The sequence below is a fragment of the Fusarium solani genome (genome assembly GCF_023522795.1).
Source record: "Fusarium solani strain SB1 chromosome Unknown bctg00000002, whole genome shotgun sequence".
NCBI lineage: Eukaryota > Fungi > Ascomycota > Sordariomycetes > Hypocreales > Nectriaceae > Fusarium > Fusarium solani.
In genome coordinates, this window is record NW_027072155.1 from 2,447,783 (window position 1) to 2,463,978 (window position 16,196).

The 16,196-nt window shown below is 56.1% G+C and overlaps 4 protein-coding genes across 4 annotated transcripts; 1 reads left to right on the forward strand and 3 right to left on the reverse strand.

Annotated features, from left to right (window-relative positions):
* Nucleotides 1-240: 240 nt before the first annotated feature.
* Nucleotides 241-2,046, reverse strand: MRS44_004730 (uncharacterized protein; the record flags this gene model as incomplete). Its single annotated transcript, XM_046268791.2, has 2 exons — nucleotides 241-918; nucleotides 979-2,046. 2 exons carry the CDS (start codon nucleotides 2,044-2,046, stop codon nucleotides 241-243), a joined length of 1,746 nt encoding a protein of 581 aa, XP_046136129.1.
* Nucleotides 2,047-3,018: 972 nt separating this feature from the next.
* Nucleotides 3,019-7,809, reverse strand: MRS44_004731 (uncharacterized protein; the record flags this gene model as incomplete). Its single annotated transcript, XM_046275577.2, has 3 exons — nucleotides 3,019-3,235; nucleotides 3,311-6,918; nucleotides 7,222-7,809. 3 exons carry the CDS (start codon nucleotides 7,807-7,809, stop codon nucleotides 3,019-3,021), a joined length of 4,413 nt encoding a protein of 1,470 aa, XP_046136128.1.
* A 3,047-nt stretch (nucleotides 7,810-10,856) lies between these two features.
* MRS44_004732 (uncharacterized protein) lies at nucleotides 10,857-11,378 on the reverse strand (the record flags this gene model as incomplete). Its single annotated transcript, XM_065622312.1, has 1 exon — nucleotides 10,857-11,378. The coding sequence occupies one exon, from the start codon at nucleotides 11,376-11,378 to the stop codon at nucleotides 10,857-10,859; it is 522 nt and encodes a 173-aa protein (XP_065478384.1).
* A 189-nt stretch (nucleotides 11,379-11,567) lies between these two features.
* MRS44_004733 (uncharacterized protein) lies at nucleotides 11,568-16,113 on the forward strand (the record flags this gene model as incomplete). The annotated part of the gene is made up of 4 exons (XM_065622313.1): nucleotides 11,568-11,831; nucleotides 11,909-12,281; nucleotides 12,333-12,600; nucleotides 12,657-16,113. 4 exons carry the CDS (start codon nucleotides 11,568-11,570, stop codon nucleotides 16,111-16,113), a joined length of 4,362 nt encoding a protein of 1,453 aa, XP_065478385.1.
* Nucleotides 16,114-16,196: the final 83 nt, after the last annotated feature.

A 16,196-nucleotide genomic window follows, 5' to 3' on the forward strand; every position in this document is an offset into this window, starting at 1 on the left:
GGGTCATGATTCATGTCATATGTCTGTCTAACCTACTCCAATTGGCTTGATCCCTTCCATCTCAGCTTGCTACCTACATATCCATCTCTCATTGGATCCCAGATAATCTTTCTTTTTACAAGCACCCGTCTGGCCGTCTCTCTTCTGTCTCTGTCTACTGTAGTCTGTAGCCCCAGTCCCTGCAGCTCCATTCGGCTTCTGAAGCCGACCTTTACCAGCCTCGCTCCTGCAATTCTCTTCTTACGGCAGCAGTCTCTTGGGCGTGCGAGGGTAGTAGCTCGCCAGGTGCACACTTGGCAGGTTGAGATACCATGCCACCACCCGATCCAAGCCGATACCACCACCGCCATGCGGGGGCACTCCAGCGCTGCGGAAGATGTCGACATACTCCTTGATGCCCTGGCTGGTTGGGTCAATACCCTTCTTGCGGATCCGCGCCTCCAGTGTCTCGGGCACGTGGACACGCTGTCCGCCAGAGAGGATCTCCTGGCCTCGCATGAAAAAGTCGTATGCGTTGGTCACCTTGGGGTTTTCAGGGTCCTCCAGCGCATAGAAGGGTCGCGCACCCTCGGGGAACTTGTCAAGCACGTAAAAGTCGGTGTTGTACTTCTCCTTGATCAGCGCGCCAAGCGCCTTCTCCTGAGGAGTCGACATATCCTCATCATCCGACACGTTGCGGTACTCCTCAGGGCCCTCTGCACGGAGGAGGGCCTGACCCTCAGCAAAAGTAAGACGAACCTCCTTGCCGGGCTCAGGAAGAAGGAAGTCCTCTGAGGGATACACGGTTCGGACGAGGGCGATCTGCTCGGCGCATCGCTCCTTGAGACCTCGGAAAATGTATAGAAGGACGCCCTCCAGCATCTCGCGGACCTCGTGGTAGTGATCCTCAATCTCCATCTCCAGATCGAGACCGGTGAACTAGAGCAGTCGATCAGCGTCTGCATTCAATCTCAAGCTCGGATCTCGGTATCAACTTACCTCGGTCATGTGTCTGGGAGTGTTGGAATTCTCAGCTCGGAACACGGGGCCAATGCAGAAGACCCGCTTTCGACCACCAGCAATCTCATATTGCTTGTAGAACTGGGGCGATTGGGCCAGGAAAGCCTGCTTATCGAAGTAGGGCATGCCAAATACGTTGGATCCTCCCTCAGAAGCGGCTCCGATCAGGCAAGGGGGCTCGAACTGAACAAAGTCTCTCGCCTCGAGGTACTCGGAAAACAGCTTGCGCACAGTCATACGCACATCGGCAATGGCCTGCTGGACGGGAGCTCGCTTGTGCATGACGGGGTTGTTGAGATGGGTAGCCATGCTAGCACCAGGGACGTTCTCGAGGCTCAGGTTGTCGACGCCCTCCTTGACTTCCTCGACAGGACCGCCGGCATCCTCATCGTCGAAGTTGGTGACGGGCCTGTTGGCAACGGCAAGACCCATACCCAGGACCTGGGGACCGGGGCTGATGACATAGCACTTGGTGAGGTGCAGCTCGTAGTTGGAAACCTTGACACTCTTGACTGGCTCAAGGGGCTTCTCCACCTTGGCCTCGACAAGAACATAGCCCTCAAGGTTCAGACTACCAATCCACTTGACCATCTGCTTGGAGACAGGTGTGCCCTCGGGGCTGGCGGCGACAACACCCTGAATGGCCCAGTCACGCTCCTCACGGAGTTCGACAAAGGCCATCTTTGCGCCCTGCATACGGGCATTTTGGATCCAGGCACGGAGCTTGATGGTCTTGCCTAGGTGCTCATCACCAAGGTTTCGCAGCTTGATTCGCTCGGCGTCGATCTTGGTGAGGTGGGTGGAATCGCCATAGTTGTCCTTGGCGAGATCCTCAGTGTTGCCAGCGGCGGCCTTTGCGGCGGCCTGTCTGGCCTCGTGCTCAGCAGCTCGGCGGGCCTTCTCGGCCTCCTTCTTGGCCTTGGCCTCAGCCTTCTTCAGCGCCTTCTTGGAGGGACCGGCCTCACCACCCTCACCACCCTCGGCGGCGGGGGCCTTCTCCTCAGCGGGAGGAGGAGCGGTAGGCTGCTCGGTAGGGGCGTCAGCCATGATGAAGTTGTTGCTTCGAAAGAGAATAGATTTTTTGGCGGGGTATCTCTGCTCGAGGCGCGGAACGATCGCTGGTGGGGGGAGGTCGAGGAAGAAATAGGGTCGGTAACGAGTCAAGATGAGTCGAATTGACCAAGGCTCGGGGACGCAGGAGACGACACCGGAGCGGAAATCAGGTGATGAAAGCGACAATGACTGTGTCGGTGTCGATGTCGGAGAAAGTGAGGTGACGCATAAAAAAGTGTGAAGTGGTGGTGGAATGGTGGTTGCCCAAATAAGATCCAGGCAACGGAATGGCGGGGTCCCTGGGTTGTGACCGCACCTGCCCCGCCAAACCAGACGATTCGCCCTCGACCACGGCGTCATGGTGGGGTTACCCATCGGTTTGGAAGGCGCTGGCGCCCGATGGCAAAGCGCCTTCCCTTCCGGAGATGCCCTTCATCTCCGTCATGGCAATGAAGCTCGATCGAAGACATGGATATCTTCTTGTCCGTGATCACGGCGAATTGGACTTGGGCTATCTGTACCTTCGACATCTTCAACCTGAGCTTGAATTTGCCTATTGCCTAATCATTAATCTTCTAACGCCATCAATCAACTCGGCAATGCGCATTAAGAATATCGTACACCTCTCCTGAATCGCCTCCCCCGTCTAACTCATCACTCCGTTGCGAGGCCACCGCCCCGGACAAACATGTCCGTCAATTAGTAGAACCGCTGTCAACACGCAGCCTCCCCTCGCCTCGCTTACCTTGCCCCTGAACGCCCGTATTAGAAACGAAACCCCGGATGATATGATATGATATGCAGCCTATGCAGAGCACGAATTACCGCCCGTCTGGACCCTCGCCACGCCTTTTGCGTGGCCGTCTCTCCAGCCTCCTTCTCCTCCATCTGGGTATCAAACTGTGTTCACCATGTCCTCCTCCCCTCAGCGCATTAAGAGAGGCCTAACCGGCGGGCCCAAGGTCGCTAGCCCAGGGACAGCGGCTCAGACTTCTCGCAGGTGAACAGGTTGATATGGTGGTCGCCCTTAGCGGCGCACCCCAGGATGGGTCGGTGGGGGTGGAATGCCGTCGCCGAGATGGGCGAGCTTCGGCTCTGCTGCAGGAAGCTTGAGTATGGCTCAACGTTGGAGAGCTCATGGCCGTCGAGGTTGAAGACCTTGACCGCGTGGGCTGACGTTCCCCTGCCGAGACTGGTTAGCCATGATCCCTGTAAACCCAACCTCCCGGCACCTGATTCCATCTGGGTAGGTACTTACACAGCAAAGACCGGCAGGTGTTCATGCGTGGTCGCGGTCCGAAGAGTATCTCGTGTTGTCTGGAAGGAATGCAGAGGCTTGTCCATGCGGATATCCCACACCTTGACTTTGCCGTTTCGGCTCGCGCTCAGGAGCTCCCGCTGCCCTCCGCGCTGCATATGGACGCTCTTAATCCATTGCCGATCTGACTCATCCTTCCACTTGCGCACCATAGACTCTTGAGGTCGATTTCTGGTATCAAACACTCGTACAGCTCCGTCTCCGAAGCCGGCAACAAACATGTGTCCCGTCATCTGATCCGAAGTCAATGATGTTACGCACGATCCGGACCGCGCTGGGATGTCCATGATACAGGTCTCGTACGCCGCATACCAGACTCGAATCACTCGGACATCACCAGCGACAAGGACTCGGCCCGTCACCTGCTGCCAGTCAAACACCATGCCCGAATTGACGTTGCTGGGAACCATGTGTGTCAGGGCGCGCCACGACGACGCAAGCTCAATCTCTCTGTCGGACTCGTAGTTGCGGTATACCCGGATCACACCGTCCGATGAGCCGGTCAGAAGCATCGCCTGGTCGTCTTCGTTGATGAACTTCATGTCGCTTATCCTGGACCCTTCCGGGTTTCCGTTACTGAATCGACTCAAGCGGCCCTGTTTCTTCCAGTCCCACACATAGACAGTATTGCCTTCGTCGGCTACAGCAAGGTGGTCCTCAAACTGGTGGAAGGTCATCTTGGCGGGCTGAGCACCGTTGTTGACGATCCCGAGTTGGTTGTTCCACTTGTGACTTCCGGCTTGTTGTTTCAATGGCTGAGTTTCTCGGAAGATTGCCTCGTTGCGAGCTCTTCGCCAGAGACGCTCGTTGTACTCGGTGCTTCCGGGCTCGTCCGCCTCACTTGGCTTCATTTGTGGCTCACGGAAGTACTCGATCGACCATTCCAAGAACCTGCTCTTGAGCGGAAGGGTTGGGGGCTTTGCCAAGTTTCGGCTCTGGTAAGCACCGGAGTAGGGTTCAGGAGCGAGATGATATTGTGCAAATGACGATGATTGATCATTCTGCTCAGGTGGCATGGGGTTATGCGAGAGCTTCAGCGAGGGTGATCGAGGAAGCGGTGGAGTTGGTGTTGTCGGTGTCGATGGTCTTGACCTGTCCTCGGCGTTCATCAACGAAGGGAATAGGAGACTGGCAGTCCTACGGAGCAGTCCAGGGGAAGGCAGTGGTTGCGTAACTTGAGGGCCCGCAGCACTGGTCCGTTGACTGGCGCTGGGCGTGTGACGGTGTGCCAACCTCGAAGCACGCTTCTGGATCTCAGCCATGACTAGTTGTGCTGGGGCGCCAACGCTCGAGTTGAGGAGGGCGTGGTGGATGAAGTCGACCACGATGGTCGCCTCTCGTTGCACTTCCGGGTGAGGATCCACGCTGAGGACCAGCGCCAGTTTCCATAGCGCCATGTAGACAGTGTTGTGAGACAAGCCCTGCGATGTCGACTTTATCGTTCCATCCTGGTTACGGTGGTCTGGCCTGGCGTAATGGAGGCCCATCTTGTGCTCCTGGCCATCATCCCGAGGAGGGAACATGAGATACTCCTTCTCCTCTACCAGTTGCTCATAGGCTGCAACCAGGAACTTGCTCTCAAATCGGACAGCGAAATGCGAGAGGAAGACGACGAACTCCTTCCGGACCATCGGGCTTCCGTCGTTGCCCATGTCGAGGATCGTCCACGCAATAGACTCCTCGATGCGAGCCACTTCGTCCGTGAGGTCAGGGATGCCCAGGAAAGTAGTCATGGCGTGAACCATAGCAGCTCGAACCTCACAGCAGGGGTCCTTTGTGAGATAGGCCAACTTGACGTAGGCGTTCTCCCTGATTCCACGCCATTTAGCCTCGGGGAGATCCTGCCACAGCTGGCTTATGCACAGGCATGCCCATTGTCTCAGAAGCGGGTTCTCCTCGTTCTGCAGATGTGTCAAGCAGTAGGTCATGATGTCTGTCTGGTTGCAAACCATCTGGCCGTTCTTGTAGTCCTTGCAGAGCATGGCCAGGATGAAGGCGCACATGGCCTTGTGCTCGTCGCTATCGACAACTGGCAGGCCCTCAGAGGGCTTGAGAATCTGGGCAAAGTAGCTGTACCCGCTATCCTTAATCAGGTCTTGCTGGCATGATATATCTACTGCGATGAGTCGCGCCCAGATGAAGACCATCACTGGCTTGAGCTCGGCAGCCGCAGACTGCAAAAGCTTCAGGACATAGGGGAAGATGCCGATACTCAGAGCGAGCTGTACCGACCAGGGGCCCAGATCAAGGAACCGGCCAAGTAGAATGAGTGCGCGAACTCGATGCTGCTGGCTAAGCAGTACTTGGAGAACGACGGGTAGCTGGTCAGGCGACTTCTGGGCCATAGCATCGCCTCTCGTTAGGTAGACATCAAAAGCAGTGAGCTGCTCTGTGAAAAATGTCGAATTCTGGTACTCGTAATCGAGACCCTCGCTCTCCTTCTTCTCTAGCATGGGGAGCTGAGCCAGAGCCATGTCGACAGCCAGATCCCAGGTCTCCCAGAGCGGGTGCTGATGAGTGTCCGGGAGCTGAGGGTAAGACTGCGGGTGACAGCCGTACACAGTCATAACGCGCTGAGCGAGCAAGAAGTTGCGGAATAGAGCTGCCACCATCAGATCCTGGCGGAAGAACTTGCGGAAGAGGTCGCGAGGAAGGGTTGTCCACGCGATGCTGTCAGTAATGGCCGTGAAGATCCAGTTCAGCTCGCCCAATGGTGTACGTCGTTCCTGTAGGCGGCCAGGGAGCTTCTTGGCTCGGTCTGGGCTGAGGTTGGTCTTGAGTGGGTTCTGAAGGACAAAGAACCAGAGTGCCATCTCAATGGGTGTGGTGAGGCAAGCCGTGAAGAGGTCAGCCGGCAAGAGAGGATTCGTCGGAAGGTTTTCCTTGACAGCACATGCGGCCAGATGGATGTATGGCCGGAAGTTGGTCTTTGTGTAGTTGGGGTCACGCTCGGCAGCTTCTTCCTCCTCCTCCTCGTGCTTTTCGACGAATCTATGGTAGTTGTTGAGGATGTTGCCGGCCTCGGAGCAGTCCCAGACGAAGATGGTGGGGGCTTGCAGCCAGTGTTGCAAATCGTACAACGAGACGGGGATGTACTGGGTGTAGTTCTTGTTGAACACCCAAATCTCGCCTGATGCGGTCGGCTTGGGCACGCCGTGGCCGTTGTAGTGAAGCAAAACACGTTCATCCTTGGCGTTTCTACGCAAGGAGATGCAGAACTTTTTCGTTTCTTCAACCGAAGGATCCAGATACTGCTTGTAGCGGGCTCTAATCGCCAAGGTCTCATACTGCGCCTGTAGTGCTTTGCCGATGTTCTCGAGAGCTTTCTGGATGGGCGGGATCGTCGGGTCCGTCCAGGCTTCGAGCTTCGCGCCTGGATTCGTCTTGAGCTGGTCGGGTGGTTCGACTCCGATGTTCAAACACACTGCGAGGGCCGCAGAGACTGTCTTTAGTCTGTCTCTCTGTCGCCAGTCTTGAAGTTCATACTGAAGCGGCTTGGGTTTGCCTGTCGTCTCGTGTCGTTTATCGGTGAAGTACATGTACCAATTCTATAAGTCATGGTTAGCTTCGTGGGTTCATCCAGGCTCCAAATCGCGCAGATGCATGTGCCGGTTTTTAAGCTTAAGAGCTTGTGAACCGGACCAGGAGCTTTGATCGCCCAATGACAGCGACAGAACGACGACAGCTGAACAGAAGGTGCGAGGTCCTCGCGCAGAGAAGGCTCCGTGGTGGATATCTCTCCATCTTGGAGGGTTCATGCACCCCAGTCGTCGATATCAAGAATATCCAACCTCAGGTGGATCCGCGCAGGCCGTCCAGCAGATGAGGACGGAATGGGAGGCACAACTTACATTAGCCAGGTCTGATATTATGTCCTCGGACTGGTAGTGATCCTCGAAGCCGTGTCTAGCCCCCCATTCGGGTATATCGTCCTTCACGATCTCTGGCTCGTCCATGGGCCGCGCGTAGTCGCTCTTTGACCGGAGCAGCAATGGCTTCACAGACCGCTTCTGCTGGTGATGCTCAATGTCATCTCGTGTTTCGAGAACCGCGTTTCCGTTGCGTCGACCGGGCGCGCTTGAGGGTCGTTGGTCATCATCATCGTCATCAGATCTTGGAAGTTGGTTGGGAGCTGGGCGACCATTCAGCACCGGTTGCGCTCTGGAAGCGACTCCATTGGAGTCGGCTGTGGGCGCAGAGGTGCCGTTAAATTCGGATCTCAGCGCCATCGCGGGCGGAGGGTCACGGAGCGTTGCTGTCGCTGTCGCTGCCGGCGCAGGTAGATTATCGTGGCGGGAAAGCGCGTGGTTGTCGTGGTGGACGTGGGTCGGCGATGGCCTGGCGTTGGCGGAGGAGCTCGCGGCGGCGAAGCGGGTGCGGGTATGGCTGGGGAGCAGATGCGGAGCGGGTGACGTCTGTTGGAGCGACACAGCGGTCATGACTTTCGGACTCTACAGTAGTAAAGCTCAGGCTGGCATGATGAATAGTCGCTCGGAGTGCCCGAATTGCTTGGCGGTGGAGGGCATAAAATATAGTTGAGCCCACGACCGAGGTTTCTGCAGTGTAGAAGATGAGGTCAAGAGTTGTGGTGTCGGCGTGCGGCGGCTGACCAGGTCCACGGCAGAAATTAGGAATCCCTAACACCGGATGGGCCACTGACTCAAGCGCCCTCTAACGCGGGCATGATTTGTTAGGAGCTGGTGCCTGAGGCCTCGGGTCATGTGTGTATTTTGGAATATTCCTAACTATTTTGGCTTGTACCTTCTCAACGTTGACAATTGATGCCTTTATTGTTCCGTCTATGACTGATCGTCGGCATTCTATGATCGAGTCCCCGGCAATTCAGCTCAAGTCTCCCACTGACCACTGGCCGGCCCATTATGGTCTCCATGGATGTCACGTTGATGCGCTCTCTACGCTACACTACCCCAACCCCCAGTCGACCAACAGTCGCACTGCCACATGCCTTGGCATCGGTCGAGCCACAAGCGCTAACTCTGGCATGGTTAAGAGGGGACCTGCGCGTGACCTTGCACGTGGCTTTCGTCTCTTCTCTGGATGAAGCGACCGAATAGCCCGACAGGCAGCTCCAAATCTATAGTTGTCAGTACACAGCATGGCTGTGAAAGGATGCACGACCCGTGGTTACACGACGGATAGATTTGAAGCCCACCAGCAAGACTGACATGCGCCAACCTAGCTCCAGCTTCCACGAATTATGCGCTTTCATGCATCCCCTTTCACAAGACTCGGCGCGGGAGCAAGCTTGGCAGATCGGCGGGCTACGGCATGCCGTACCTCATTTGCTCAGCCATTTTCCTCATTCAGGCACTTCATGCCTGGGACTCGTCAGCTTTGAAGTCGTAGCCGCTGTTGTCTGCTGGTTGTCTTGTTGCCGCCCAATCGATAACAGCTTATCCAAAGCCCCGATGCTGGGGTGTCTGGGCGCCTACGATCACTGTCCCTATCTGGTAACCAGCAGCATGGATCATCGTATTGTTCAGCTTCTCGAAAACGGGGAGAGTCTAGGCTAATGCTGGCACCTCGAAAGCGGATCCTGGCGGAAACACATTTGATAGCCGGGTCGACAAACGCGCAGACCGACAGCTTCTTGATTATACATATGGACAATATCTGATCTTGCGAGGTTGAATTGACGCCTTAGCGGCGGCTTATCTCCGTAAGACGGGCGGCCACACCCGCGGGCCGGTGCCACTTGCGAAAGGAGATCTTCCTTGAGCGCGAAGAGTTCTAAAGTTGTGAGCGGGAATGACTGCTTGCTCGGCCGAGCTCGCCATCCAATACCCTCTTCTCAGCATGAACCACAGTACGAAAACACTGTACGGGCTTCCACAAATCGAGAAGGAGACCTTTCTGTTTAAGGAATCTCGGGCTGATGGTTGAGGTTTATCCAAAGACCAGGTTTCCCCTTTTTCCAACAAGCACAACCAGAACGGTGGAAGGTTGAAGGGTGGGGCGAAAAAAAGAATGGAAGCTTGGCCTGTGCTCTAGCCCGCTCCGTCCGGCGTCATTAGCGGGAAACATGAAACGAGCCTTGACATGGGGCGTTGACGTTGGTAAGTTGGAAGACGACGTTTTAATGTCCGGGCGGAGGGCCTCGCTCAACAACAACCCTGCCTGCAACGTGCTTTGGAATGCTGAGTAGCTGCGCAGGATGAAATTTCGAGGCCGAGAACCGGTCACGAGCATCTGATTTTGATAATCACCATTGGATCCTTCTGCCGACTGAAACGGAGTCCTTTGGGTGTGCTGTCAGCAACACATCTCGGCTGGGTTGCGGGATCCATAATATCGAAGCCAATGACGTGCATCCCCAGTCGCCAAGAGGTCCCATTTAATGGAATGCTCACTTGAGTGCAGACATCGAAGAAACACGTCCTCTTTACGCCGACGCCTATCGGAAATGTAGAGTTAAAGCAACTAGCCCGGAGCTTTACCAGGGCAGGGCTTGCAGTCGTGTTTGCCTTATTACCCTCTTACAAGAGCCGGGTGCGACCCGACGGTGAGATGACAGACCGAGACTCGTCCTGGGTGCACACGAAACATATCCAGGTTCTCTAACGACACCGGAGCTACGCACATGTTTGACCGTTGGGCTCGCCTATCCCTTGGCTACTGGTAGTCTGTGCTTCATGTCGATGGAACTCTAAGAATATCCAATATGGCTGGCCACTTTTCTCAAGAGAGCAAGTGTTTGCAGAAGATCTAGGACTAAATCGGCAGCCACCATCAACAACGAGGGTTTCTAAATGTGAAAGGGGTGACATCCATTAGGGGCCAGGCCATTTGGTGTCGGGTCCCCAGCCGCCAGGAGAATCCACATTTGGGATGCAAGGAAGATCTGGAGAGAATGGAAGAACGGGAGGAACCCTAGCCAAGCGGCACACCTGCGTAATTCTCAAGATTAATTAAAAGGGTTCAAGGGTCAACGAGATGGTATCGAGAGTGGCAGGCCGGCCATCTTTTCTTTTTGTGCCTTTCCGACGTAAAACTGAGGTCGTTAAGAAATGTGACAACGTTGGGTTACTCCCAGCCCCTGGATCCAAGACCCATCGAGGGATATGGGATGGCGTTGAACCCCTGCAGGGTACTAAGCGGTACCTTTTATCAGGCGCTATCCCGCACTGTGACGAAGTACCTCTCTTGTACCAGTCTCATCGCGCTCACCCCCACAAAAGCCCACCATCCGCTGCAGTGCGGCACTGTACAAGTCGCCTTGCAACCCCTAATATGTCGTCTAAGCTGGAGCCGGGCTATGGCCGGGGCGGTGCAAGACCCGCGATTGGTCAGGAGCTCCAGGGTTTACAGGTGAAAGGCGCTGGCTTTTGAACAAAGGACAGCGGGCAACAGGAGGTGCCAAAGCCCTGAGGTCGCTGTGAGGACCCGGCACATGGAGAGCACCCCCTAAAGGCAGGACCCAGTGCGTGTAGTGCACCACACGCACACCCACCCAGCCCAGGCGACCTCAACGAGGCGAAGGCAAGGATGCACCAAGTCCCATCCAACCATCCATCGTGTCGCTGCTGCTGGCTGGTGCTGCTCGCTCCCGTTGCAGCTGTCGCCGCCTTTGGCTCCAGGCTGGCTGCTCATTTCCAACTCCTCCGTACCTGACCATCACCACCTCCCATCTTTCACCTTCTCCCACGCCAACCCAACGGGGGCTTCTCCATTCGCCGCATCGTCGCTCATTCACCCTCCCCTCGAGCGTCTGGACATCGGCTTTCTGCTCAAACGACACTCTCACTGCCTGGACGCAGGTCGATTTTAGAAGGCAAAAAAGGTCCCGCGCTCCTCGAAGGCGTGCGGCAACCCAGCGCAATCCATCCGCCTCGAAACCAACCCCCTCTCGTCGACTCTCACCCCCAAAATTCGGGAGGTTGACCACCACTGAAAATTTCCAGTGACGATCCGCAATCCTGTCGACGCCGTCGCCGATGCTGGCCCAGCCATCCCGAATCTCGAATTCCGACTCCTCTCGTTCCTGCATCTGCGGCTAGGTCTGTCCCTCCTGTCGGGCCATCCGCTTCGTCTCCCCGTGATCCTCTCTTACACGCGACGGCTACCCCGACATACTATCCATCATAGTTGCCTACCCATCGCATCATCACTACGAAAGCCACCCAGTGCTGTTCCCGAATCAATCTTTCGCCGCTTAGCGGCTGCTTCCTGATCAACCATGGCTTTTCTCTTCAAATCCAAGAAGCACCCGGAGAAGGCGCCTGCTAGTCGCGAGGCCGGCTCTGGCTCACAAGGATCGATCCAAAGCGCCAGCGCCCGCGTCGCCGAAAAGAATGCCGTCCAGCACCGCGCAACTCCCACCGGGAGCTTACACTCTCTCGAAAATGAAGGCAGCAATGGAAGCCCAGATCATGGGCCTGGGCATGGACATGGACGCCGTGGCGGAAGCGCTGATCAGCCCGTACAAACCGGAGAAGTGCCAGTAAGTTGCCCGCGCATAGTTGCCCGCCCATTCAATCACTTGGGCGTATCAACAGCTGCTAATCTGACCTGCAACAGCGCAACGGCCCTCCAGCAAACGGTCCTAACGCGTCCCTGTATCCCTGGTCGCAACGGCGATTGACCTACACCTCAACACATCCTCCCCCATTCCCTCGATATGGTGCTGCCGTGAACTCAGTATCTTCCAAGGAAGGCGACGTCTATATGATGGGCGGTTTGATTAACGGATCAACTGTTAAGGGAGACCTCTGGATGATTGAGGCCGGAGGCAACATGGCCTGTTACCCCCTGCCAACGACGGCAGAGGGACCCGGGCCTAGAGTCGGCCATTCGAGTCTGCTTGTTGGCAATGCTTTCATTGTTTATGGTGGTGACACCAAGATCGACGAGTCTGATGTTCTTGACGAAACTCTCTACCTTCTCAATACCTGTACGCTCTAATCCCCCATCCAGTGCGTTCTCTCAGCTAACAGATGTTCAGCAACGAGACAATGGTCCCGCGCTCTGCCGGCTGGGCAACGACCATCGGGTCGATATGGACACTCACTTAATATACTAGGCTCCAAGATTTTCATCTTTGGTGGCCAAGTCGAGGGCTTCTTCATGAATGACCTTTCTGCATTCGATCTTAACCAGCTCCAGATGTCAAATAACCGCTGGGAGATTTTGGTCAAGGGAGAGACAAGCCCCAAAATGCCTGCCGCGCGAACCAACCACACCATGATTACGTTTAACGACAAGATGTACCTGTAAGCATTCCTTATTCGATGCCCTTTGATCATCGTTCTGGCTGACACGTTGGTAGATTTGGCGGCACCAATGGTTTCCAGTGGTTCAACGACGTATGGTGTTACGACCCAGCCGTGAACAAATGGTCTCAACTCGACTGCATCGGTTATATCCCAGCACCTCGCGAAGGCCATGCTGCTGCTCTCGTGGACGACGTTATGTATGTCTTCGGTGGACGAACGGAGGAAGGAACAGATCTCGGCGATCTCGCGGCGTTCAGGATCTCGTCAAGACGGTGGTACACGTTCCAGAACATGGGTCCATCCCCTTCACCTCGCTCAGGACATAGCATGACGACTGTGGGCAAGTCGATAGTGGTTCTCGGCGGAGAGCCAAGCTCAGCAACTACGTCCGTGAGCGACTTGGGCCTGCTATACGTCCTCGACACATCAAAGATTAGGTATCCAAACGATGCACAGCAGGCCGCGCAACAGGGCGCGCAGCAGCGAGTTCACGGAGCACGACGACCAAGTGCTGGCGAGGGAAATCGCCCGCATGGCTCACGAGATGGGTCAAATGGACCCGATTCGAGAAAGATGATTGTGGGAGGGCCATCTGCTCCCCCCAACGGTCATCGATCGCCCCCTAATGCCGCCGACGGCCATGGACCTCAAGGGGGTCCTGTGAACTCCAAACTGCCCAGAGCTTCAGCTGTCCCTCCATCAGGACCTCCTCCTCAGGGTCCTATGCCCGCTCGACCCACGGTAGACACATCTGCGGTTGCCCGGGTTCGGGGACAGTCTGCTGAACGAGGTGGCATGTCCGGCTCTCCTCGAATGGGTCACACCGGATCGCCGATTACACGTGAAGTCATCAGCGAGACCGATAGCCCTGCCTCCAATGGTCGACGGACACCTACGCAACAGGCCGCTCGTGCTGGCTCAAGGCAGGATCATGTGAACGGAGATGTGCCCAGGGCCAAACCGCCTTCTCAGCCAAGCCGATTTGCAGGCTCAGGAGATGGTTCATCAGAGCCATCGGCCAAGCCAACAGTAACACCCCGTCCAGCTTCACCACCAGTTCCTACTCGACAACCAAGCAACCCGCTATCCAGGCGATCTTCTGGGAGGAACTCTCAGACTGTTGTCCTCCTCAAGGAATTGGACTCGGCGCGAAACCGCAACGCTTGGTATGCTTCAGAACTGGAACTCGCTCGTAAGGCTGGCTACGCTCCCAACACATCCTACAGCCCTCTACTCGAGAACAAGGCGACCGAGACCTTTGACGACGAGGATCGACCCTTGATAGAGGCTCTGCTGGCCATGAAATCAGAGCTCGCAAACGTGCAAAGCGCAGTGGACAAGCAAGCGGTCATTGCTGCAAAGCAGATTGCTGAAGCAGAGAAGCAGCGTGATGCAGCTATTCAGGAGGCTGTTTATTCTAAGGCCAAGCTTGCAGCACACCTGGGTGGAAGCAACGCCAGTACACCTCAACTTGACGGACCCAGAGATGATTCTGAGGCTAGGTCGAGCGAGCTGAGCAGAAAGCTCGCCTCTGCTCTGTATCTTCACAAGGAACTTCAGTCTAGGCTCGAGTCAACAAAGAGCGACCTTGATTCGGAGAAGAGAGCTCGTCAGCTGGCAGATGACACCACAAACGCTGCACAGAAGCGTATGGCCGAGCTCGAAAGCTACAAGCAGCAGACCTCCACTGAAGTCGAACGGCTGAAGGCTGAGCTGCATCTCGCTCAGCACGAGGCGCGTGAACAATCCGTCACATGCGCCGAGGCTGTTGCTGTTGCGGAGCTCCTTCGAATCGAGAAGAACGATCTAGAAAGCAAGTATGAGGAGGTCGTTGGCAGCTCCAAGGATCAAAACGATGCCTTTGATTCTCTGCGAGCCGCCATCGCAGCTTCGGAAGATTCAAAGGCTCTCATAGAGTCACAACTCACTGAGGAGCGCAGCCAGCGAGAGAAACTGGAGGCACAGCTCAACAAGCTCAAGTTTGAGCACGAAGCTCGAACAGCTGAACTCGTGGCTACGACTCAGCGGCTGCGCGATGCCGAGGAGCTTTCTGAGAAGCATGCTGCTGAGGCTCGAACCCATCGCCAAGCTGTTCTGGCAGGACTGGACAAGATCTCAGCACGTGACGCTCCCGCGGCCAGCAACGCTGATGCTGAGCGCATTGCGGCGCTTCAGGCGCAGGTTACTGCTTCCAACGAGTTGGTCAAGAAGTACCAGCAGGAGGCTGATGCTGCAGCTGATAGACTGCGTGGCGCCGAGGAGCGCATTGCCGGCCTTGAGCAATACCAGGAGCAGTCAAGCCGAGAAGGAGTCGGTATCAGGAGGCAGCTACAGTCTGCTTTAAGAGAAACGCAAAGCCTCCAGGCAGCGAACTCGGATCTAAAGAATCAACTGGCTGCTCAGCAGCTCGAGACGAACGCCATGACAGTCCAGCACAATGCTCTCAAGGACATCCTTAGCGAGCGAGGCATCAGCCCTACTGCCTCTATCCGTGCCCGAGGTCTTGCTAGCCCACGAACCAACTCTCCTGATCTGACCCGTGTGCGAGATCTCGAGGCTCAACTGGCGAATACCGCTGCCGCCCATGAGGAGACGAAGCAAACCTTTGCAATTCAAGTCCAGGAGTCTGAAGCAGCCTGGCGCGAGAAGCTCTCACAGCTCGAGAGTGACTACCAGTCAGCTGTACACTATGTTAAGGGCACAGAGAAGATGCTCAAGCAGCTCAAGGAATCGCTGTCTCGCTACAAGACCGAGAATGGCCGTCTCAAGACAGAGATTGAGGAGCTGGAGGATCGTCTTCAGGCTGGAGGCTCCGGTTCTTCCCCCGAGTGGGAGAACGAGAAGGCAGCACTCGAGAACAAGATCCGTCATCTGGAGGCTGAACTACAAGAGGCGGGAGCTGAAATAGAGAAGCGCCTCGCCAGCCTTCAAGGAGAGCTTCGGGATAGCAACCAGCAGCGAGATGCAGCGGTAAAGAGCAACGCAGAGGCTACTCAGAAGCTCAACAGCCACCGTAAGGATTTGGAGCAGCTGCAGTCGGAAAACTCTCTCCTTGAGCAGCGCGCAAACGATGCCGAGCAGAAGGTGGCCCTCCTCCTCGACCAGGTTGAACACTCGGTCGACAACTATCGCCGACGTAGCCGACAAGTACCCAGCATGAACTCGGAGATGGCAGCCAGCCCCAACGGCATCGGTATGGGCCACTCCAGACAGGAGAGTTCAGAGGGCGAAAGCATCTACGGAGGCACTGGCGGGAACGGCCTGGAAGCTAGAAACAGTGCAGCCCTGGACAGCCTCGCCAACGAGCTCGAGACGCTCCGAAGCCAGTGGGAGGCGACCAACAAAAACTATCGACTAAGCACCAACTTTGATTTCGAGTCGGCGACGAGTGCCAAGAAGGATGACGACGGTACGACAGGCATTGGCCTCAGCGAGAGCCTGGCCGACTGGCGAAAGAGGCTCGACACGGAAGAACACCACAGTGACGGAGAAAAGTCCCGTCACCCCTAATCCGAAGCGATTCAGGATTCCGATACGCATTCACGACGCACTTATACCCGCCGTCTTCGTTGCTGATTTACCTACCTGATGGG